This window comes from Callorhinus ursinus, unplaced genomic scaffold (assembly GCF_003265705.2).
Source record: "Callorhinus ursinus isolate GAN/ISIS: 27379988/994484 unplaced genomic scaffold, GSC_fseal_2.0 scaffold23, whole genome shotgun sequence".
NCBI lineage: Eukaryota > Metazoa > Chordata > Mammalia > Carnivora > Otariidae > Callorhinus > Callorhinus ursinus.
The window spans coordinates 26749198-26772685 of NW_027397085.1; the positions used below are offsets into that span (position 1 = coordinate 26749198).

Genomic DNA, 23488 nt, shown 5'->3' on the forward strand with positions numbered 1-23488 from the left:
GAAGGCAGAGCTTCAGTCTAGACCTAGGGTGGGCAGGAGCTTGGGGGCCAACACTTCTACCAACTCCTGGTGAACCTGGGGCAAGCCTCTTCCCTTCCCCGGGCCTCAGTGTCCTCACCCGCAAATGAAGGGATTCTCCTATAATAAGAAAGCCCTTTCTGATGTTCTGGGACGGCTCTTCCTCCAGATTGCCGGCCACTGGTCATTTTTCTTTGGAGGAAGACTGGAGTCTGGTACCTATCTCCGGTCCAGGCCTCAGACTTTGGGACAGGGAGGGGGAATCTCAGCCTGAGCCCTCCCTTCACCCTGCCGCTCCCCCCAGCAATGGCCTGAGCCCCCATGGCTGCCCCTCAGGACCTGGACATCGCTGTGTGGCTGGCCACGGTGCACCTGGAGCAGTATGCAGACACGTTCCGGCGGCACGGCCTGGCTACGGCGGGTGCAGCCCGGGGCCTGGGCCATGAGGAGCTGAGGCAGTTGGGCATCAGCGCCACAGGGCACCGGAAGCGCATTCTGCGCCTGCTGCAGGCCGGTGCTGCAGAGGGCTCCCTGGATCCCCAGTCGGACAGTGCCATGGAGCCATCTCCCAGCCTAGCTCCCCAAGCCCAGCCCCCCAAGCCTGTGCCTAAGCCCAGGACAGTATTTGGTGGGCTCAGCGGCCCTACCACCACCCAAAGGCCTGGAGTGAGCCCAGCCCTCTGGAGACCAGACGTGCCCAGGAGCCCAGAGTCCAGCCCGAAGTCCCCTCCTCTCCCCACGTCCTCCTCTGAGCAGACTTCAGCCTCGAATACTATGGAGATGATGCCCAATGCCATCTACTTTGGCCTGGACTTAAGAGGCGGGGCACAAACAGCTCAGGACATGTGAGTGGGGTTGGCTCCCTTGGGAGCCAGTGCTGGGTGGGGGCAGGGAGGGGCAGGACATGAAGGCTAGTCCTCTCTCCTCTCTCCCTTAACGATCACTCGACCTTTTCCTTCAGGGCCCCAGACAGCTCCCAGGCAGCTGCCCCCACCCCTGCCCTCAGGCCCACAACAGGCACAGGTAGGTGGGTTATCATGGGTTTGGGGGAGAGGGACAGGGCCCTTCAGGACCCCAGACACCCCCCACCTGACCTCTTCCTCCCTGCCTCCCCCATTCCTCCCCCTGCCAGTACACATCATGGACCCTGGCTGCCTGTACTATGGGGTCCAGCCTGTGGGCGTCCCAGGGCCACCCGACAGAAGAGAAGGCAGAGGTGTCTGTCAGGACAGGGCTGAACAAAGGTGAGTCGTCAGTAGGATGGTGATGGCAGGAAGAGGGAAGCCTGAGGAGCTTGGTTGGTGGTGGCCGTATATCCAGTTATTCGTTAAGTGCACATTGAGTGTCCCCTGTGTGCCAGCCAGGTACTTAAGATACAGGAGGATTATGACAGACCCAGTCCCCTCCTCAGGCAGCTTGTGACTCAGTGGGCCAGGCAGGCAATGAAACAAGCAGACAAACAAACGGGTATATGATTTAAAACAGGGAGAAGGGCTTTTCATGCTTTCATTTAAGAAATCTTTATTGAGCATTTACTGCATGCCAGATATTGTAGATACTTGGGATAGATCGGAAATCTCTGCCCCTGTGTGGAGATAGTCAAATAACAATAGATACAATCAGTAAGTTACATCAAATGTTAAAAGGTGGTAAGTGCCATGGAAAAAAACAGAGCAGGCTCAGAAGGCTGGGATGGAGTGAGGGGGAAGCGCCCTGCAATTGTTCATTACGAGTTGCCAGAGTGTTAAGAAGATGACACTTGAGCAAAATGAAGGGGGTGAAAGAGTTAGTCATGACAATATCTGGGAGAAAAGTGTCCCAGGTCGGGGGGGGGGGTTGGTGGTGGCCAGAATAGAGGCTTTCAGGGGGACCCAAGAGCAGTGACAAGGCCAGCAGGGCTGGGGCAGAGTGGCCAGGGCAGGAAAAGTGGGAAGAAATGACGTCACAGAGGTAAAAGGGGCCAGGTCAGGTAGGACCTTGTAGGGACTTTCGCTTTGACTCTAAGTGAAATGGGAAGCCTTTGGGAGGGTTTTCACTTACATTTTAAGAACCCCTCTGGTCGCTATGTTGGGAACGGTGTGTAGGGGGCAAAAGCAGAAGCAAAGAGACCAGTGAGGAGGTGGTTGCAGTAATCTAGGTGAGACATCTCAGATGCGGATCACGGTAGTGGAGATGGTGAGAAGTGGTTAGATTTGGGTTATATTTTAAAGGCAAACTACCCTGGGAAATTGGGTTATGAGAAAAAAGAGCAGTCAAGGATGACGTCAGGGATTTCAGGCTGAGCCTGCACTGTCCAGGGTGGTAGCCACTAACCACATGTGATTACTGAACACGTGAAATGTGGCTAGTCTGAGTAAGACGTGCTGTAACTGTAAAACTACCAAATTTCAGAGGCTTAGTATGAAAAAAGCAATACTGGATGTGTGTAACAGAAGTAGACGTATATTATCTTACTTTTTATACAGATGACGTAATAAAATGTCAATATTTTGGGTATGTTGGATTAAATAAAATATATTATTACAATTAGTTTCATCTGTTTCTTTTTATTTTCTTTTAACGTGGCTGCTAGAAAATTGAAAATCACACGTGTGGTTCTCACATTGAGTTCTGTTGGATAGCGCCATCTGAGCAACTGAAAGTTCCTGGAGTTGCTCTGCTCTGACATGGGGAAGGCTGTGTACAAAGCTCGGGGAGGTGGGGAGATCAGGAGTTCCATTTTGGGCATGCTGAATTTGAGGTATATGTTATAAGCCTGAGAAGAGATGACAAATAGGCCATTGGATATACAAGTCTGGACTTTGGGGGAGAGGTCTGAATTGGATATCTAAATTTGCGGGTTGTCAGCCTTCTAAGTGGGTGTATGTAGCTGTGAACGCGTGTCGAGAGAGCAGAGGACCAGGATCAGAGTCCCGGCACACTCCAGTATCGAGAGGTTTGGGAGAAGAGGAAGAACCCGTGAAACAGACTGAAAAGGAATGGCTAGTGAAGGAGAAGGAGGACCAGGAGAATGTGGTGTTAGAGGGGCCAAGTGAAGAAAGGAGGGGGCGAGGTCAGTGGTGTCAGATGTTACTCAGAGGTCAAGGAAGATGGGACTGAGAATTGGCCTCTGGAATTGACAACATGCAGGTCACCGAGGACCTTGACAAGGGATAGAGGTGAAAGCTGCATCAGAAGGGTCTCAGGAGTTAACAGAAGGAGTTGGAATGTATAGACGACATTTTTGAGGAGTTTTTCTGCAAAGAAGAGCAGAGAGTGGAGTGGTTATTGATAGTGAAAATGGAGTCAGGAAATGTTTTTTGTAGGATGGAGTGTCACATGTGTTTATAGGTGGATTGCAGTGATCTGGGAGAGAGGGAAAATTAGCTGCTGTAGAGGAGAGAAAGGGGAGAAAGTCCGGAGCAATGTCCTTGCGTAGGCGAGAGGACAGTGCACAGAGGCGGGACTGGCTTCAGACAGAGATGTTCATGATGGTAGCAGGAGGAATGCAAAGTATGTGTGAAACTTGGTAGATGAGGCACTGTGAGTCTGTGGGGTTCTTGTCTGATTGCTTCGGTTTCTCGGTGAGGTAGAAAACAAAGAGGGTAGAGTAATGGTTCTCAACCTTAGCTGCACTATAGCCTGGGGAACTTTCAGAACTAGAGCTGCCTGGGCCCCACTCCCAAAAGACCAAACTCAGGGGTCTGGTGTGGGGCCCATAAACCCATATTTTAAGGTTTTGCAAGTGATTTTGTGCTACTGAGGTAAGGACTACTGGAAAGTGACAGAGAATAATAGAGGACCTCCTGGGAAGATGGCATAAGCAAAGACCTAAAGATGAGAAAAAGCAGACTGGGGAAGCATGTTCTAGGCAGAGGGAGCAGCATGTGCAAAGACTCAGAGAGAAGAGAATGTGGCTGAACGGTAGGAAGCAAAGGCAAGGGTGATGCAAGGAGAGGTCAGGGGATTGGCCGTGGGTCTCACTGTACAAGGTCTTGCAGCCCATGGTAAGGAATTGGGGTTTATCCTAATTGCAAATGCAAGTTATTGCAGGATTTCATGCGGGGGTGGGGGGGGAGTGAAATGATCTCACTTGCATTTTTAAAAGAGCACTGGTGGTGGTGGAAAAATGGGTGTCGGAGGGAGGGCCCCAGGGGAAGCAGGTGACCAGTTAGGCAGTTCATAGCACCCTGTTGAGAACCGACCGGAACTTGGTCCAGGGAAGGAAGGTCAAGCCCTTTTTGGAGAAAGGATCGAGAAGAGTTCTCGATTAGATATCGGCATCTGTGGCAGAGAGCCAGCTATGAAGCCCCTCGCCAACTTTTCTACCAAGTAACACTAATGGCAGAAGGCAGGGACTGAAATTGCTCTGATCAAAAATCTAAGTGTGCTCAGGGAGGAGACTCTGTGCTTATCTTTTGGGTTCCCAACCTCCCTCTTTCCCCGTTGAAAAGCAATCCGGTATCTGCCAGGCATTCTACGAAACACCGCAGGTGGGGATGTCCAGGGACCTGGGTCTAATGTGTGTTCCTCTGTCTTGCCCCACATGAGGCTCAGCAGGCAGGATCTGGAGGCACGGGAGGACGCTGGCTATGCCAGCCTTGAGCTGCCCGGGGATGCCACCCTCTCACCGCCCACCCTGGACGTGGAGACCAACGATGACCTCATTTCACCCTATGCCAGCTTCTCCTCCACAGCAGACCGCCCCACGCCGCTTCTCAGTGGCTGGCTAGACAAGCTCTCTCCTCAGGGGTGGGGCTGCTAGGGAGGGGAGGGAGGGGAGGGGGGCTGGGGGTGGGGTGGGTGTCAGGTCCCAAGTGCTCCCAGACCCTAGGAGCCCCCCAGGATACAGCCTCCACTGCTCACTCATCTTGGCCCCTCCTGTCCCCAGAAACTACGTTTTCCAGAGGCGCTTTGTGCAGTTCAATGGGAGGAGTCTGATGTACTTTGGCAGTGATAAGGTGGGGGTCTGAGAGATGCTGTGTCGGGACTGGGGACAGAGAGAGGGAGGGGGAGAGCTGAGGACAGGAAGATGGGAAGGCCGTTGGGGGGGGGTCACCACATGACTGATGTCAGCATCTAAAGTAGCTCGGCTAGCAGCTGTACCCCACTGCTTGTGACATGAGTGCTGACCTCATTAAAAGCTGGTGCTGGCTCCCGGGTCAGCACACGTGGCTGAGCTTCTGGCCCTGTGTATCACTGGACTGTCTCTCCAGGATCCCTTCCCCAAAGGCGTGATCCCTTTGACTGCCATTGAGATGGCCCGCAGCAGCAAGGACAACAAGTTCCAGGTCATCACTGGCCAGAGGGTGTTCGTGTTTCGCACAGAGAGCGAGGGTGAGAATCAGGGCCCGCTGTGTCTGCTGTGTCCGGGTGGGGGCAGGAAGGCCGTATGGGCACACGGCCCGCTGGCTCACCTGCCTCTCTGGCCCCCACCAGCCCAGCGGGACACATGGTGCTCCACGCTGCAATCCTGCCTGAGGGAGCAGCGCCTGCTGGGCCACCCCCGGCCCCCTCAGCCACCCCGACCCCTCCGCACAGGCATGCTGGAGCTCCGTGGATACAAGGCCAAGGTTTTTGCCGCTTTGAGCCCTGGAGAGCTGGCACTGTACAAGAGTGAGCAGGTGAGAAGGGCCAGGCCGGGGCCAAGGAGCCTGGCCGAGTCTATTCTGGTGCCTCACTGTGCCTGCTCCAACCCCGACTCCCCCCGCCCCAATCCCCACCAGGCCTTTTCTTTGGGCATCGGGATCTGCTTCATTGAACTGCAAGGCTGCAGTGTCCGGGAGACCAAGAGTCGCAGCTTTGATCTGCTCACACCCCATCGCTGCTTCAGGTGGGGCCCAGACTGGCAGGAGGCAGGGCTGGGGGAGAGACTTTGGAAGGAGGCACAGGGTGGGCAGAGGACTGGAGGCCTCTTCAGTAGGAGGCTCCCTGCACTGACATGAGTCCAGTGAGCAGGCTCAAGGTCTCAGGAGGGTCTGGGCTGGCCCAGCTGTGGCCTGTGGTGGCTCCTGCAGAAACGGCCAGTGGGATGGGACAGGTCGGAGGGGGTCTCCATGCCCACGGACTGGCTGTCCACCCCTCAGCTTCACAGCCGAGTCTGGGGGGGCTCGGCAGAGCTGGGCGGCCGCTCTGCAGGAAGCAGTAACCGAGACCCTGTCTGACTACGAGGTGGCTGAGAAAATCTGGTCCAATCGGGCAAACCGGCACTGTGCAGACTGTGGGGCTTCCCGCCCAGACTGGGCCGCTGTCAACCTGGGGGTGGTCATCTGCAAGCAGTGTGCAGGTGAGGGCCGGGGCTTCTAGCTGAAACAGGGAAAGGGAGGGGGGCTAGGGCAGGGGGCTCTGAGTATCCGTGCCACGTACCCTCCACACCCCAACAGGTCAGCACCGGGCCCTGGGTTCTGGGATCTCCAAGGTACAGAGCCTGAAGCTGGACACAAGTGTCTGGAGTAATGAGATAGTGCAGGTGAGGAGTCTGAAGAGGGAGAAAGTGGGAAGAGGGAAGGAGAGCACCCAAAAAAGGCCTTGGGCCCAGCTTGGGGGCAGGAATGTCTGAGACTCTTGAGTTCCTGTCACTTGCCTTTGCCCCTTGTCATCCTACAGTTGTTCATTGTCCTGGGAAATGATCGTGCCAACCGCTTCTGGGCAGGGGCACTACCCCTAGGCGAGGGCCTGCATCCAGATACAAGCCCTGGCCCCCGGGGAGAGTTCATCTCCCGGAAGTACCGGCTGGGTCTCTACCGGAAGCCCCACCTTCAGTATCCCAATCATAACCAGCTTCTCCAGGTAGGAGCCGATGGGGAGGAGGGCAGTCTCTAAGCCGAAATGCCTAGACTTGGGGTGTTGGGGGCTGTTTTTGATGACTGCAAGACTGTCCCCATGCTCTCAGGTTGGGTCTTAGGGCTGATAGAGGCCCTTCCCCCTCTGCAGGCACTGTGTGCTGCCGTGGCAGGACCCAACCTGCTGAAGAACATGACCCAGCTCCTCTGTGTTGAGGCCTCAGAGGGCGAGGAGCCCTGGTCCCCCTCAGCCCTCGATGGCAGCTTCCCTTGTCTCCTGCTCCCAGGTAATTCCCACAAGGGCCCCCTTTCTCACTCTCCAAGAATTCTCAGCCCTGACCTGTGCCTTGATTATTCAAGGAAGCCCCAAGTATCCTCTTACTCAGGCCATCACAATAGCCCAGTCTGGGCAGTTCCCCACACTTCTAGATCCTGTGGGGTCTATTTCCTGATGTCATGAAATGACCAGTGGTGGCCACTGCCTGGGATGGATCTGGGTGTTTGAGGTGTTAGTGCTGGTCTACCCCTGGCAAGGTCAACCCGTAAGTGAGGTCTCATCTCCCTGGGGGAAGTCTGATCATAGAAATGGTCATCTAAAGAGGCTTTCCTCCAGTGGTCAGGCCAGAGGGCCTGAGACATCTACAGGACAGCCCACGCTCGGAGGCCCCCACCCCTGGGTCGGCTCACTGGTGGCGACAGGCAGTGGGCAAGGGCTGGAGTCTCACTTCCTGCCACCCTCTTTTCTAATGTGGCTGGTGAGGGGTCCTACTCGCCGGGACTTGACTTGGCCATGCTGCCAGTGATATCGGGGCCCACTGTCTTCCTCCATCTGATCCTTTCCCCCAGAGGGCTCAGGCCATCCCACCGCGCTGCCCTGAGCTGACTGACCACTTCTTCCCCCTTGCAGACCCTTCCCCTGGTGTGTACAATGAGGTGGTGGTACCTGCCACTTACAGCGGCTTCCTGTACTGTGGTCCCATCAGCAGCAAAGCTGGACCCCCACCTCCTCGCAGGGGCCGGGATGGTGAGAGGGGAGCTGAGGGCGGGAGGAGATGGGGCAGAAACCGGGATGAGCAAGAGTGCAGCACAGAGGGCTGGGAAGAGCAAGCAGGGCCACTCCCTGGCATGGGGGCTGGGTGCCAGGAGTCAGAGAGGGACCATGCCCAGTGGCAGCACTGGGAGATAGCTGAGGACCTGTGCTGTGAAGTCAGACTGCCTGGGCCAGATCCCAGCTCTGCTACTTCCTACTGATGTGACTTGGGCAAGCTGCTCAAACTCTGGGCCTCGGGTTCCCCCATCTGCAAAAGAGAACTGAAAGTGATACCCACCTCATAGGGTTGTTGGGAAGATTACATGAGATCATACATAGGCAGAGGGTGTGGCATAGATGGGATAATTATCTGGTAAATGGGAATTATGATAGTAGGCACCGAGGTCTTCTGCCTGCTGACCATCAGCCACCCGCTTAGCTCCCCCCAGGTTGTGGTGCGTGCTGAGAGCGGCTCTGGAAATGTTTGCGTCAGAAAGCAGCCCTGACCCCCTCAGCCTCATCCAGCCCCAGGATGTTGTCTGTTTGGGTGTGAGTCCCCCACCCACTGACCCAGGTGACCTCGACAGGTAACCGCACGTCGTGCTCCCTGCACCCCCCCCCTTTGCCCTTCGTGACCCAAAGCCTGCCTGCCACCTCTTGGTTCGCCTTCTCCTCCTTGACCTCACTTTCTCTCTAGGTTTCCCTTTTCCTTTGAGCTCATCCTCACCGGGGGGAGGATCCAGCATTTTGGCACAGATGGCGCTGACAGTCTGGAGGCCTGGACCAGTGCCGTGGGCAAGGTGAGCCAGCCAAGACCCCTCCCCGACAGCTCATGGTTTCCCTGTCCCCGGCTGCCCCCATCCTGCCCTCTCTCATTCCTACAGCCACTCCCACCACTGTCCACTAACAGCTCAGGTTAACAGCTGTGCTAGGACCAGGGTCAGGCACTACCCACTCAATCTCTCATTTAACTTTCACAGCAACCCTCGGAGGAAAGGATTATCAATATTTCACGTATAGGGAAACAGAGTCACAGAGGTTATGAAGTCACTTGGTCAAGGTCACAGAGCTAGGAGGCAGCAGGGCACAGGATTAAAACCAGACCTCTGTCTCCAAAGCTCATGGCCCAAACCTCACTGTGCTGGGCCTCTGCCCAAGGAAAGGCTGCCTCTAATGCCCATTTCCCCACCCCACCCACCAAGTTCTCCCAGTCCAGAGGGAAGGCTGCCTTTACGTGCCCCAGCATCTCCATTCCCAGGCAAGCCAGTCTCTCCGTCCTGCACCCTGTCTCTGGAGTTAAACGTTCACGCCCTAGAATCAGACATGCTGGGATCTGAGTCCTCCAGCTCTCAGCCTCGTGAGCTTTTCCATAGGGATAGAGTGGGTGTACAAGACACGCCCTTCGGGGAGTGAGCATTAAGTGACACGTGAGGCCCACACTGCTTGGCACACAGCAGGCCCTCCATCTGTGGGTGTTGAAATAGTAATGGTGATGAGGATGCCAGTCACTCCCATCCCTACCCAGCTTTTCCCTCAGCCCTACTCTACCATCAGCTCATCCCACTGGTGCCCTCCTGATGGCCCATCGGAACATTGTGCGCCCTGGCAGGATTGCACTTCCTCCTTAGCCCCTTGCGGCTGCCCGCCTCTGCCAGACTTCTGAGCTGCCATGCTACAGGGTGGCTAGTGACTTCCCATTGCCAAAGTCCAAGGGCCTCCTCCCGGCCTCACCCAGTCGGCTCTGCAGCACATGGCACTCCTCTGTGGGAAATGCTCACCTGCTCTCTGGCTTCTGACCCCACTCTCCTAGCTAGAGGAGTAGAACTCCCACCAAGAAATTGTCTTCATGTCCTTTCAGGGCTCTGCCATGGCCCTTGAAGCCACCATGCTCTCTCCTCTGATTGTCAGCTGCACTTTCCAAAAATGTAGCTCATCCTTAAGGGCCGTACTCCCCAAAGTGCAGTCTGCAGCCTGGGACACCACACCGGCTCACTCTTTGTCATGGCCTCTGGCAGGATAAGAACAGAACTTAAGAGGGAGCATTTCAGAATCTTTCTTAGCAATGTAACAGAGCGATTTTGGGTGTAGAATAATTTCTTAAAGTGGGGACTTATATTTTATGTTTTTTTTTTTAATTTCACTTTGCTAGTAGTTTTGTGTTGTTTTTTGTTTTGTTTTGTTTTGTTTTTTATGAACGTACTGGTTAGTAACAGATTGGAATTTTGAATACAAAAAGAAAAGAAGAACCCCTTGTTCCTTCCCCACAGGTGGTTGGGGAAGCACTCCTTTGGGACCACCTCAAACACTTGTTTCTCCACAAAGCCTCCCCTAGCCGCTTAGGATGCTGGGATTTCCCAGGGCATCATGACTCTTCAGTTACAGCGTTTTGACTCCCCATTCCTTCTGGCTCCGACATCCCGCAAAGGGCAGAAGGCGGCCACACAGGGGTCTTCTCTGTGTTGGCCAGAGCAAATTAAATTGAACTGAATTTCTTTCCTGTCTTTCTCCATCCATCTCTTGTCTCCTCGGGTCTTTCTTCTGTTCTCTCCCGATTCCTTTCCATTCCTCTCTTTCTTCTGCTTTCTCTTCATGTCTTTCCCTATCCTTCTCACTCTTATCTCTCCCCCCGCCGTCTGGCTTCTTTCCCCACCCTCCTTGTTGCCCATGTCCTCCTCTTGCCTCCCAGTGGTTCTCCCCGCTGAGCTGCCACCAGCTGTTGGGCCCCGGGCTGCTACGGCTGGGCCGCCTGTGGCTGCGCTCTCCCACCCATTCAGCCCTGGCCCCTGGCCTCTGGCTGTCAGGGTTCGGACTTCTTCGTGGTGACCACCTCTTCCTGTGCCCAGCACCGGGCCCTGGCCCGCCAGCCCCCGAGGACATGGTGCATCTGCGGCGGCTACAGGAAATCAGTGAGCAGGGGTGGGGACGGGGATGAAAGGTGGCCATGGGGTAGGGGGCAGTGGACCTTCATCTATTTGGGGTCCCTGTGGGAAGCAGCAGAACATAGTGGATTCAGGCACAAGCTCTGGAGTCAGACTGCCCAGATACAGACCCCCATCTCTATCACTTCCTAGCTATGTGACCTTGGACAAGTTACTTAACCTTTCTGTGCCTTAGTTTCCTCATCTTTACAATGGGCATGATAAAAGAGTTGTAAGTTTCAAATAAGGCAATGCATGTAAAATACTTATCACGGAACCTGGCAGAAGGTATCTTATTCGTGTTTAATAAATGTTATATGTTATTAATGTTACTGTTAGTATTATTTGGAGTCACTTGCTGGTTAGAGACTGGGAAAGCGGACTGGGTACTCTCACTTCTTCCTCAAAGAGGAACAGTGTGGGATAATATTGGAGGGCTTTGGAGACAAGAGACCTGAGTTCAAGCTCAGCTTTGCCATTTTATAACAAGTAAAGAGACAAGAAACTTAACCTCTCTGAGCCTTAATGTGTCACCTGTAAAATGGGGATAATGGTATGTAACTTATAGGATTTAATGCAACATTGTTTGTAAGGCTCCTAGTCTGGCACCTACATACATTAAATACTTAGTGACTTATGGTCACCATGATGAAGACAATTATGATGATAATGTCTGATGATTCTTCTCCTAGGTGTGGTTTCAGCAGCTGACACCCCAGACAAGAAGGAGCATTTGGTCCTGGTGGAGACAGGAAGGTAACTGTTACCCCAATCCTTGACCCTGGGTCCCTCTTTTGAGAGCTCAGCCCCTACCCTCCACCCTGGTCTGCAGGACCACTGCCCAATTCCTCTAATTCGCTGGCCTACTGGTCGCCTGGGTGGTCCAGTTGGTTGGGCGTCTGACTTCAGCTTGGGTCTTGGTCTTGGGGTCCTGGGATTGAGCCCTGCGTCGGTCTCTGTGCTCAACAGGGAGTTGGCTTGTCCCTCTCCCTCTACCCTTCCCCCCACATGTGCGTGCTCTCTTTCCCTCTCTCTCTCAAATAAATAGATAAAATCTTAAAAAAAAAAGGGGGGGGGAGCGCCTCGGTGGCTCAGTCATTAAGCGTCTGCCTTCGGCTTCAGGTCATGATCCCGGGGTCCTGGGATCGAACCCCATATGGGGCTCCCTGCTCCATGGGAGGCCTGCTTCTCCCTCTCCCACTCCCCCTGCTGTTCCCTCTCTTGCTGTCTCTCTCTCTGTCAAATAAATAAATCTTAGAAAAAAAAAAAAGGAAAGAAAAGAAAAGGAAAAAGAAAAGAAAAATTCACCTTCAGGGGCCCCATCTGGGTTGAATGTTGCTGCCCCCTGCTGGTGGCTCTGAGAAGTCTGGTCCTTGTGATCCTGGGCCTCTTAACTTCAAAGGACCCTCTGGAGCTGGCTCTGACTCAGGCCTCTCGGGTCCCAGGACCCTGTATCTGCAGGGGGAGGGCCGGCTGGATTTCTCAGCATGGAACGCAGCCATTGAGGGGGCAGCCGGCGGTGGCGGCACAGGGCTGCAGGAGCAGCAGATGAGCCGGGGTGACATCCCCATCATCGTGGATGCCTGCATCAGTTTTGTCACCCAGCACGGTGAGTGGGTACTGGCCAATACTGAGCCAGTAGGGGATGGGGGAACATAGGCACAGCCAGAGGGTGTGATCTGCCTACAAGAGCTTTGCCTCCAGAGACCACAGCCTAACAGCAACCCGCTGTATCTCCCTTGGCAAGCTGCTTTACCTGTCTGAGCCTCAGCTCTCCCTTCTGTGGAATGGGACTACTAACAGACCTCATTTTCTAGGATAGTTGTGATAGTAAGATGACATATGTAAAGCTTTTAGCACAGCACCTGGCAGGTAGTAAGTGTTCCAAGGTAGCTGTTGGTGGGGGCGTGGGGGTGGAGGGAGAGCAGCACTGAAATAGGACTGGAGAGCCACAGAAAACAAAGAGAAGGCAGCTACAAGGCAAGAGCCAAGCTGTGTGGCAAAACCCTTGAAGGTCTGAGCAGAATTATTCTGTGCAGGAGTTTTTCCAGGCATAAAAGATCAGCTGCGCAAGTGGTTCCCAGAATTCCTTGTGACTTTTTGGCCTCTGCTTTTTTCCTCCAGCCCAAGGAAGGACCAAGTAGAATCTAGCTCCTTGGCGAGCCCCCTTTTCAGAAGGCTGGACTCTTAAGGAGGGAAATTCATGGAAAACCAAGGAAGGCAGTAAAGGGCAAAAAAGGCACATCCATGAACTACAAATAGTTGTGCTTACAGCATGGACAGTGGTTAGTCTGTGGCTAGTGACATTCTCCACACCTTGGTAGTAGTCTCATGCCACGGCTTCCCCCACTCCCTAGATCCCATCCTCTTCTCGGTTTCTCTCATGTCCAAAGGAGGAATGAAGTCAGCAGTCCAGGGAAGAGCCCTGGAGAAAGAGTATGGGTGTTCATACCCACACCGCCACTCGTCATTCCGCAGATGCTTACTGAGCGGCTCCCGTGTGCTAGACACTGGATATATAGCAGTGAAGAGGGAAGGTTCTGTGAAGCTCAGGGACTAGCGGGAGAGATGGGTGATAAATAAGAAAAATCAGTCGGTTCTTGTCATTCACGGCAGTTTTGTTCTTTGAACTTACTGCAAACACTGAATGAATGAATCCTAAATCCTTGCCCCAGTGGAAATACAGGGCTAGGTTCCTGGGAGCTTCTGGTCACCTTCTCATCAAGTGATCAACATGTAACCTTGTTTGAAGTGTGTTTCTGTTTAAAGGCACTTTATCTAACATATATTTGTGATCTGTTAACTTTGAACTCACAGCCAACAGCAGTGTAACTCATACAGGGGCAAAGCTTATTTGACACACATGTTCTCTCCATAAGGTACACACAGCCTTCCTGCGCTTAGTTAGCAACACTAGACAGCCCTTCAGCACTTCACTTGGGGGCCATTTTAAACAGTTGAAATTACCCAAAAAAAAAGCACAAGAATGCAAAAAACGTGGTTCTATATATACCATGAAAACTACACTTGTTTACCATATGAGAGCTTTGTTGGGACTGCATCCAACAGGCAACTCAAATTCTCCACTCTGCGCATGTTCACAAATGACTGGAAAAGTGCACCAAGTACTGATTTGGGGGGTTACAAATAAATTTTAGCAAGTAGATGAATCCACAATGTGGAATTTGTGAATAGGGAGGATCAACTGTAATGTAATTTGAGAGTGCTATTTCAAAATCAAAACAGTAAGGAGATAGAGAGTGATGGAGGCTATGTGTAATGTCATGGTTAGGGAAGGACTTTCTGAGCAGGAGGACTTGAGCAGGGTCTTGAGAATCAAGACCATGGAGGCAGACTTCCTCCTCTCTGGCCCCCTTACCCCAAAGATGATATAGCATGTGTGTTGGGGGGGTAACAGATACTGAATACTGGGTGGATCGTTGGGTCTCTGGGCAGTGGTGAGCAGAGATGCTCAGTGGTAAGCAGAGATGCTGGCTCTTCTCAGGGCTCCAGCTGGAGGGCATATACCGGAAAGGGGGTGCCCGTGCCCGTAGCCTTCGGCTCCTGGCTGAATTCCGGCGGGATGCCCGGTCAGTGAAGCTCCGGCCAGGAGAGCACTTTGTGGAAGATGTCACCGATACACTCAAACGCTTCTTTCGAGAGCTCGATGACCCTGTGACCTCTGCACGGTTGTTGCCTCGCTGGAGGGAGGCTGCTGGTACTCCCAAGATCCCTAAGAACTCCTCACAGGCAACCAAGGGGCAACCCGGAACTCCACCTTCCCCCCCCTCCCCGTCCCTGAGGCTGTTTTGTGGGATTTGGCAGCTCTCCTCCCCAGTACTCCTCTCCCCCACCCCCACACCCCAGGATCACTCAGGGACTCAGCTTAGGTCAAGGTGGGAAGGGGGCAGAGAGACATCCATCCTGGGTTTGTTTCTCTAAAAATCCCTCCTTGCTCCCTCCCCCGATCCTCTCCACCCCTCCCCCCATTCCATCCCAGAGCTACCCCAGAAGAATCAGCGCGTGGAGAAATACAAAGAAGTGATTGGCTGCTTGCCACAGGTCAACCGCCGCACACTGGCTACCCTCATCGGGCATCTCTATCGGTCAGTAGAGCCAGACCCCCTGCAAGCTCCTCACTGAGCCTTTATCACCTCTGTCCAACCCCCCCCCCCCGACACCCCATCCCGGCCACCTCACATTTATTCATTCATCCTGCAAACAGTTGTTAAGTGAAAGTGTCATAGCACAAACGTTCTGAGTGTGGAACTTTGGGGTCAGGCAGACCTAGGCTTTACTCTGGCTCTACCATTCTAGTGTGTGACTTTGGGTAAGTTATTTGTACTCTCTGAGCCTCAGTTTCCTCAACTGTAAAAGGAAGATGGTGTAATGAATAGTATCCACCTCCTAGGTGATGAGAGTTAAATGAGATAATCCTTATAAAATTCTTACCACATCTCTTGGCATGTAGGTAGTAAACATTCAGATATGGTGAGCAATCATTGTTATTTTGTTTTATTATTCTATGCCAGGCAAAGGGTGAGATGTAGGAGACACAAAGAAGAATAAGACGCAGATCTACCTTGATCAGCCTATTGGGGAGACAGGTCTTTAAATGATTCCAAGGTGAACCCTGGCTGTTGTACTGATTACTCTATATCACAAGGATGGGCCAACTATGGCCCATGGGCCGAATCCATCCAATTGTCTGTTTTTCTAAGTAAAGTTTTGTTGTGTTTGTTTGTTTGTTTGTTTTTTAAAGATTTTATTTATTTATTTGTCAGAAAGAGCACGCACAAGCAGGGTGAGCGATGCGGGACTCAATCCCAGGACCCTGGGATCATGACATGAGCTGAAGGCAGGTGCTTAACGGACTGAGCCACCCAGGCACCCCTAAGTAAAGTTTTGTACAGGGGCGCCTGGGTGGCTTAGTCGGCTCAGCGTCCGACTTTTGATTTTGGCTCAGGTCATGATCCCAGGGTCATGAGATCGAGCTCTACATTGGGCTCTCTGCTCAGAAGGGAGTTGGCTTGAGATTCTCTCTCTCTCCTTTTGCCCCCCCCCCGCACTTATGCTCTCTCTCTCAAATAAATAATCTTTAAAATAAAGTTCTGTACATGAAGTGTAAAGGCACACCCATTCACGTATACAGTGTCTACGGCTTCTGTCATACTACAACAGTAGAACTGATGAATTGCAACAAAGAATCTATGACCTACAAGCCTAAAATATTTACTGTCGTCCCTTTCCATAAAAAGCTTGCTGCCCCATACTATATTTATAATCACCCATTCCTCATCTGTCTCTCCCCTATACTGGGAGCTCCTTGAGGCCAGTATTGTGTCTTACAACTGTATCCCAAGTGCTTAGCCCAGGGCCTGGCCTACTGACTCAATTAGTATTTCCTGAATGAATGGATGCATCAACCAGTAGGCGAGCACCAGCTGCATCCCTCATGACCCGTGTCACACCCCTCTGCAGGGTACAAAAGTGTGCCGCTCTAAACCAGATGTGCACGCGGAACCTGGCCCTGCTGTTTGCACCCAGTGTGTTCCAGACGGATGGGCGGGGGGAACATGAGGTGCGGGTGCTGCAGGAGCTCATCGATGGCTACGTCTCTGTCTTTGATGTAAGCTCTCCCCAACCCTGACTGTAGTCCCTCTTCCTGAATTCTGGATCCTGCTCCCCCCAAAAGCCCCTAGCCCAGACCTCTAAGGCCCTCTGCACCAAGAGTCACCCCCCATAGCCCTGGGCCCCTCTATCCCATAACCTCACTCCAAATGCCCATGGCCCCTTGGTTCTTAGCTCTTCTCGCCTCTCATGCTCTCATACAGGTCTTCTGGTCTTGCAAACTCTTCCTGTTTCTCCCTTTTCCTAGCACCCCTCCCCCCCACACCCTCCCCTGCCCTCCCCCCCCCCCTCCCCCCCCTTGCCCCACAGTACACATGCTCCTTTTGGGCTCTTCCACAGATTGACTCTGACCAGGTAGCTCAGATTGACTTGGAGGTCAGTCTTATCACCACCTGGAAGGATGTACAGGTAACCTGTTCTGACCTTAGACTCATGAGTGGGCCAGGAGGGAAATCAAGATAGGAAGGTGCCCTTCTGCTGCTGGACAATGGCCCTCAGCTTTCTGAGACACAGGGGAAACCCAAGGAGGGGAGTGCTTTGGGAAGAGGGGTTTGGTTTAGGATTTGCTCTATTTATTCCACCACGAGGATTCTTCATTACAAAATGATGGCAGAATACTTGGGTTCCTCATGTAAGAGATCCAAGGAAGAGTTAGCTAAGGTATACAGAGCAGTGAGAATAATAGCAATAAATACGATAGCAAACAGCTAAGGACTTATCTTCCAAGCACCTATGATCTTACTTTAGTGTCACACAACTCCATGAGGTAGACAATTTCATTTTTTCAAATAAAGAATCAGAGGCCTTGAGGGTCACTTATTCAAAGTCCTACCGTAGCGAGTAGCAGAGTTGGAACCCAGAGAGTCCGACCTTAAACCTGTCCTTCCAAGCATATGCTGCACTGCCTTGGGGAGCACCCATGCAGCCTGAAGATGCGGTTCATCCTCTCCTGGGGTTCTCGCTTTTAAGGGCCTGAGCCACATTGGGGATGCGGGTAGGAGGAGACTTTTATGGAGGGGGGGCGTGTTTAGGAGGCAACATAAGGAGTCCTCTGACCTTGATTTTTTGTATCCTCTTGTGTCCTCCTGACTTCTTTATGCCTTCCCCTCAGCTGTCCCAGGCTGGAGACCTCATCATGGAGGTTTATATAGAACAGCAGCTCCCAGACAACTGTGTCACCCTAAAGGTCAGTCCTGAGGGGACAGGAGGGGAGAGGAGAGGATGGGGGGGCAGGGTTAGTGGACTGACCAGCATGGGTCCTCTGCTCTTGCCCTGACCCCAGGTGTCTCCAACACTGACTGCTGAGGAGCTGACTAACCAGGTATTGGAGATGCGGGGGACTGAGGCTGGGATGGACTTGTGGGTGACATTTGAGATTCGTGAGCACGGGGAACTTGGTGAGCATGACCATGTGTGTGTGCATGCACATGCGATGGAGGGGGGTCAAAGTCACCAATGTTTTCTGTGTTACCAAATACACTGACACTGTCCTCGTGCATGTGAAGGGACAGCCTACACTGTTGACCACTCCCTATTTCTCAGTACTCTCTTCTTTCTTGACTTTTGTGGACCCCACAAATCCTTGGTTTCCCTTCCTCCCCAAAGAAGGCTTTTCTTCCTCCTTTGCCTATATTCCAAATATTGGAAGGACCCAGAGTTCAACCCCAGACCCTTTTCCTTTCTCTATCTACACTTCTCTTTGGATGACTCATCCACTCCAATGGTTTTAAATGCTATTAATAAGCTGGGTCTCTGACCCGGACCTCTCCTCCAAGCTCCAGACTCACATATCCAACTGTCTACTGCACACGTCCCCTTGTATGTCTCACAAGCATCTCTAATTTATTTTTATTATTATTTTTTATTGGGGGGGCAGAGGGAGAGAAAGAATCCTAAGCAGGCTCCACTGGGTGTGGAGCCTGATGCGGGGCTCAATCTCACGACCCTGAGATCATGACCTGGGCCGAAATCGAGAGTCGGACGCTTAACCGACTGAGCCACACAGGCGCCCCAAGCATCTCTAATTTAAAAGATGCAAGACTGAATTCAATTCCCAGACCTTTTGCCTAACAAAAAGCCTGGCCATTTCCCAGTTTTCCCTAACTCAGTCGGTGGCCCCTCCATTCACCCAGTTATCAACACCAGAAACCTGAGAGTCCTCCTTTCCTTCAACTTCACACCTAACGCAACCAACGGGTCCTGTTGATTCTATTAGAATCTGTTGCTTCTCCCCATTTCCACCATTCCCACCACCCAGATCGAAGTCACCGCTACCTTTCTGCACCCAACATTAACCACTAAAATGTGCGGCCCCAGAAAAGGGATAGCTGGCCCGTGTTCCCTTCTTGCCTCCCGACATTCCATTTTCCACACAACAGTCAACACGCATTTGAGACATAAATCAGATCATGCCATTACCTTCCAATGGCTTCCCACCAAATTTCAAATAAAAGTCAAATTCCTTATTATGGCTCACAGACCCCGAATGTCTGGCCCTTGCCTATTTCTTGGACTTCATCTCACATAAATCATTCTCTGTGCTTGAGCCATGTCAGCTGTTTTTCAAACACATCTTTCTTGACTCGGAGCCTTTATTCCTGTGTTGTGTCATGCCTGAAATCTTCTTCCCCTGATCTTAGCATGGCTTGTTCTTCTTGCTCCTCCAGGCCCCAATCTCAGCTTCAAATGCCCCCTTCTCAGAGACCTTGCCCCGTCATCACTCTGTCCCAGTAATTGCCCTACTACTCTCTCTCAGCTTCTTCCTGTTTCTTTCAAAGCATTTAATTCCCTGCAATTCTTTGGTTTACTTACCTGTGTACTGTCTGCTCCCTCACTTTGCTGTGGGCTTTGTGAAGGTAGGCCATGGGTTTTCGTGCTCACCACCGTATCCCCAGGGCCAGCAATGCCCGGCATAGAGTTGGTCCTTAGATAAATACCTGTGGCAGGGCTGTGGAATGGACAAACGAATGTGGCTGGTGGGAAAGGAGCTGGAGGCTCCAGGGTGTGATGGATAATCTGGTTGATAGCCACCCCTACTTTACTCCTTAGAGCGGCCACTGCACCCCAAGGAAAGGGTCCTAGAACAGGCCCTTCAATGGTGCCAGCTTCCAGAGCCCTGCTCAGCCTCCTTGCTCTTGAGAAAAGTCTCCCTGGCCCAGGCCGGCTGCCTCTTCACAGGTGAACCTCCTTCTTCAGCCCAGCACCCCCATGCCCAGGCCTCCCCCCCAGGACCCGCCACCCAGTGTTGCCTGTTTGTGCCCAGGTATCCGGCGCGAGAGCCCAAGGGTGGGTCTGTTGCGGTGTCGGGAGGAGCCGCCCCGCTTACTGGGAAACCGCTTCCAGGAGAGGTTCTTTCTGCTGCGTGGGCGCTGCTTGCTGCTGCTCAAGGAAAAGAAGGTGAGATGCTGGGGGGGTGGGCAGATGCTGGTGGCCCCCGGGGAGCAGCTATGATTGCCTCAACCTTCTCACTCCACAGCCCATGTGCTTCTCGATCTCAGGGCTGCCCTGGTCCTTTGACCTCTGTGACCCTGTCATCATATTACTTTAGCACTTCCATGACCTCTTGACCCGACTGTGCTCCTTCTCTCACCTCTTGACCTCACTGACGGCCTTCTTGTTCTCAGAGCTCTAAACCAGAACGAGAGTGGCCTTTGGAAGGTTCCAAGGTCTACCTGGGAATCCGAAAGAAGTTAAAGCCTCCAACACCGTGAGTTTTCTCCACCAGCCCACATTTCTAGGGCCTGCCTGCCATCACCCCTCCAGCCTTTCTAATCACCCAGCTCTGTTCTCCTTTGCCTCCTAGGTGGGGCTTCACATTGATACTGGAGAAGATGCACCTGTGAGTACCTCTCGGCCTGGCTTCTCCTCTGGCCCAGCCCTGCACCCTATCCTCTACCTCCCTACTTTTTCTATCCACCATCCCTATAGCTACAACCCCTCCTCTCTGGCTAATTCCCCTCTGACCACTCCCAGCTACCTGTCCTGCACTGACGAGGATGAGATGTGGGACTGGACCACCAGCATCCTCAAAGCCCAGGTGAGGGGAAGGAAAAAGCCGAGGATGAGGTCAGAGGTCCCAGCTGTAGTCCCACGCCCACTGTGCGAACTCCTTACTCTCCCTCCAGCATGATGACCAGCAGCCAGTGGTCTTACGACGCCATTCCTCCTCAGACCTTGCCCGTCAGAAGTTTGGCACCATGCCTCTGCTGCCCATCAGAGGAGATGACAGTGGGGCCACCCTCCTCTCTGCCAATCAGACCCTGGTGAGGCTCCCCCCCGGCCTGCTGCTGTGCCCTCCTGAATCCTGCCCATGTCCTTGCCACCCTGCAGGTGGGAGCGGTGTGCCTGCCAGCCTGGTGCCCCCCTCTGCCTCCTCTGTGCCCCCACTCCCCACCCCTGCCTTCTGTTGCCAGGCCTCACTGTGTCTCTGTGTCTCTCCCTCCCCTCATCCCCATCCCACCTGTGCCCAGCGGCGACTTCACAACCGGAGGACCCTGTCCATGTTCTTTGTGAGTACTGTACCTGTGTCAGCTTTGTGCCCCTCAGCCCTGTGTTCCTCTGTGCTGCCTGAACCCATGTGCCCTCTGTCTTTGTTCTGCAGCAGGCCATCTGTGGGGTGTGCGTGTGTGTGTGTGTGTGTGTGTGTGTGTATGAGAGAGAGAGAGAGTATTGTGAGGGGCGAGAAGGAATGAGGAAAATGAGGCATGGTAGGATATGATAAGGAAAAGGGAAAGTGGTCATAGGATCTGAGATATAGAAGGCAAGTGGTTAAGTGAACGCATTTTGGAGTCAGATAGACCTGGGCTGAAGCCCCAGTTCTACCATTGACTCACTGTGTGATCTTGGGCAACTTACTTAACCCCTCTGCACCTCGCTTCACTCACCTGCAGTGTAACCCATCGTACAGAGTTATTTTGATATCATACATGAAAAGTATTTTACAGCATCTGGCCCAGAGGAAGAGCTCAATAAACGTTAGCGATTAGTAATCCAGTAACTCTAACTTTGTGCCTGCATCATGCTACCTACTCCCATCCAGCCAATGAAGTCATCCCAGGGGTCTGTGGAGGAGCAAGAGGAAGCAGAGGAGCCTGTCTATGAGGAGCCAGTGTATGAAGAAGTGGGGGCCTTCCCCGAGCTGACCAAGGACATCTCTACCTCCTTCTCCACAATAAGAGAAAAGACAGCCAACCCAGAGACCCCCCTCACCAGCCAGAGGTCCTTTGACAAACCCCTTTTTCCCAAGGCAGGTGGCCCGAGCCCAGAGGAGAGGCCACCTGAGCCCCCTCCTGGCCCTCCTTCAAAGAGCAGCCCCCAGGCACATGGGTCCCTGGAGGAGCAGCTGCTCCAGGAGCTTAGCAGCCTCATCCTGAGGAAGGGAGAAACCACCATAGGCCTGGGCAGCCCCTCCCAGCCCGCCAGCCCCCAGTCCCCAAACCCCAATGGCCTTCTGACACAGACACCTGGCTTTCCCACCCAAACTTCCAGTTCACCCTCCAGCCAGCCCCTCACATGACCCTAAGATGAGTAGTCTGAAGGGGGAGGTAACCAGAGGACCCAAGTTCTCACCATGGCAGACACTGCTGGGAGCCTCCTCCGCTCTGGCTGGAAAGACTCTAGAATCCAGTGTGGTGCTATGGAAAGAGCACAGGGCTGAGGGCTCTGGACTCTCTTGCCCAGAGGGGATCAGGTTATGGCCCCTCACTGAACCTCCACTCACTTATATGTACCATGAAGTCACTGAAATAAGGAGCCAGTGAAACACCAAACTGTGTCTTAGAGCTGTAAGCCCCACATAATTTCCCTCAACAAGAGTAACTCCTGCTTTATATATTTCATATGTAGGAGTTCTGTGAGAGATTTTGTGTTTGAAAGGAGTGGTTTTACTGCATTAAAGAAAAAAAAAAAGATTTGGAAGCCAGAGAGCTAAATGATCTCCAAGTCTATCCTATCCCACCTCCTACATTTGGGGACTACACTGAAGACCTAGAGTGTGGAGGTTGATTGGGGTTGGGAGCTGGGGCAAAGAGGGGCCAAAAAGGATGTGTCACTGTTAATAAATCTTGGAACCGAAAGCTATTACTGTTTCATTCATTTAACAAATATGTATTGAACACCTAATTAGGTCTCAGGTATTCAGGAGAAAGTTTGAACAAAATAGATGGGTCCCGGGGGACCTGGGTGGCTCAGTTGGTTAAGCCTTTGGCTCAAGTCATGATCTCAAGGTCCTGGGATTGAGCCCTGCAGCCCCATATTGGGCTCCTTGCTTCTCCCTCTCCCTCTGCCGCTCCCCCTGCTTGTGCTATCCCGTGCTCTCTCTGTCAAATAAACAAATAAAATTAAGAAAAAAATAGACGGGTCCTGCTTTTTTGGAGCTTCTACTGTAGAGAGGGAACAGAAGACAGAAAACACACAAATGAATTCAGTGCCATGAAGAAATCAAACCGAAATGATGTGCTTGTGGAGGTGGCCTTTAGGCTGGGAGGATGGGGAAGGCCTCTGTGAAGAGTTAAAGAAGCCAGGCATGTGGAGTGCTGGGAGAAGGCGCACTCCAGAAGAAGAGGGAAAGCCACAGGCATGAAGCCTCTGCAGTGGGAAGAGACTTGGCCTCTTGGGGAAACAGAAAGGAGGCTGGAGTGGCTGAAGCACAGTGAATGGGGAGCCAGAGAAGAGTATGGGCTGAAGGGGGAAAGACTGGCAGGGGCCAATAATGCACAGCCTTATAGGCCATGCTAGGGTGTTTGGATTTTATTCTGAAGCAATCGAGAAGTTTGAAGGGAGAGAGTGATGAGATCTTATTTACTTTTTTTAAAAAAACAAAAAAAATCTTTAAAAAAAGGGGGGGGGCGCCTGGGTGGCAGTCGTCAAGCATCTGCCTTCAGCTTGGGTCATGATCTCAGGGTCCTAGGATCGAGTCCCGCATCGGGCTCCCTGCTCAGCCAAGAGCCTGCTTCTCCCTCTGCCTGCTCTTGCGCTCTCACTTGCTCCCTCTCTCCCTCTCAAATGAATAAAAAAAAAAAATCTTAAAAAAACATCAATCACTCTGGCTGTTTTGTGAGCAGTGGGTTATGGGGGGAAGAGTGAGAGACCAGATATTAGACAGGAGACTGATACTGGGGCTTGGACTAGGT

At 52.7% G+C, this 23488-nt stretch overlaps 1 protein-coding gene across 2 annotated transcripts; it reads left to right on the forward strand.

Annotated features, from left to right (window-relative positions):
• Positions 1–56: 56 nt before the first annotated feature.
• Positions 57–22432, forward strand: ARAP3 (ArfGAP with RhoGAP domain, ankyrin repeat and PH domain 3). 2 transcript variants are annotated; one of them, XM_025852178.2, is made up of 32 exons: positions 57–863; positions 980–1041; positions 1151–1262; positions 4549–4749; positions 4889–4958; positions 5214–5334; positions 5437–5621; positions 5724–5830; positions 6084–6283; positions 6381–6466; positions 6604–6786; positions 6931–7066; positions 7687–7803; positions 8249–8396; positions 8507–8609; positions 10496–10715; positions 11420–11483; positions 12173–12336; positions 14233–14445; positions 14728–14833; positions 16209–16356; positions 16698–16766; positions 17470–17544; positions 17641–17755; positions 19407–19535; positions 19621–19754; positions 19982–20064; positions 20161–20196; positions 20331–20394; positions 20483–20620; positions 20828–20866; positions 21397–22432. In XM_025852178.2, exons 1-32 carry the CDS (start codon positions 340–342, stop codon positions 21871–21873), a joined length of 4629 nt encoding a protein of 1542 aa, XP_025707963.1. In that variant the 5' UTR covers positions 57–339; the 3' UTR covers positions 21874–22432. The 2 variants fall into 2 exon arrangements, with proteins under 2 accessions (XP_025707963.1, XP_025707964.1); XM_025852179.2 differs by lacking the exon at positions 20828–20866 and having other exon boundaries at positions 58–863.
• The last annotated feature ends 1056 nt before the right edge of the window (positions 22433–23488 follow it).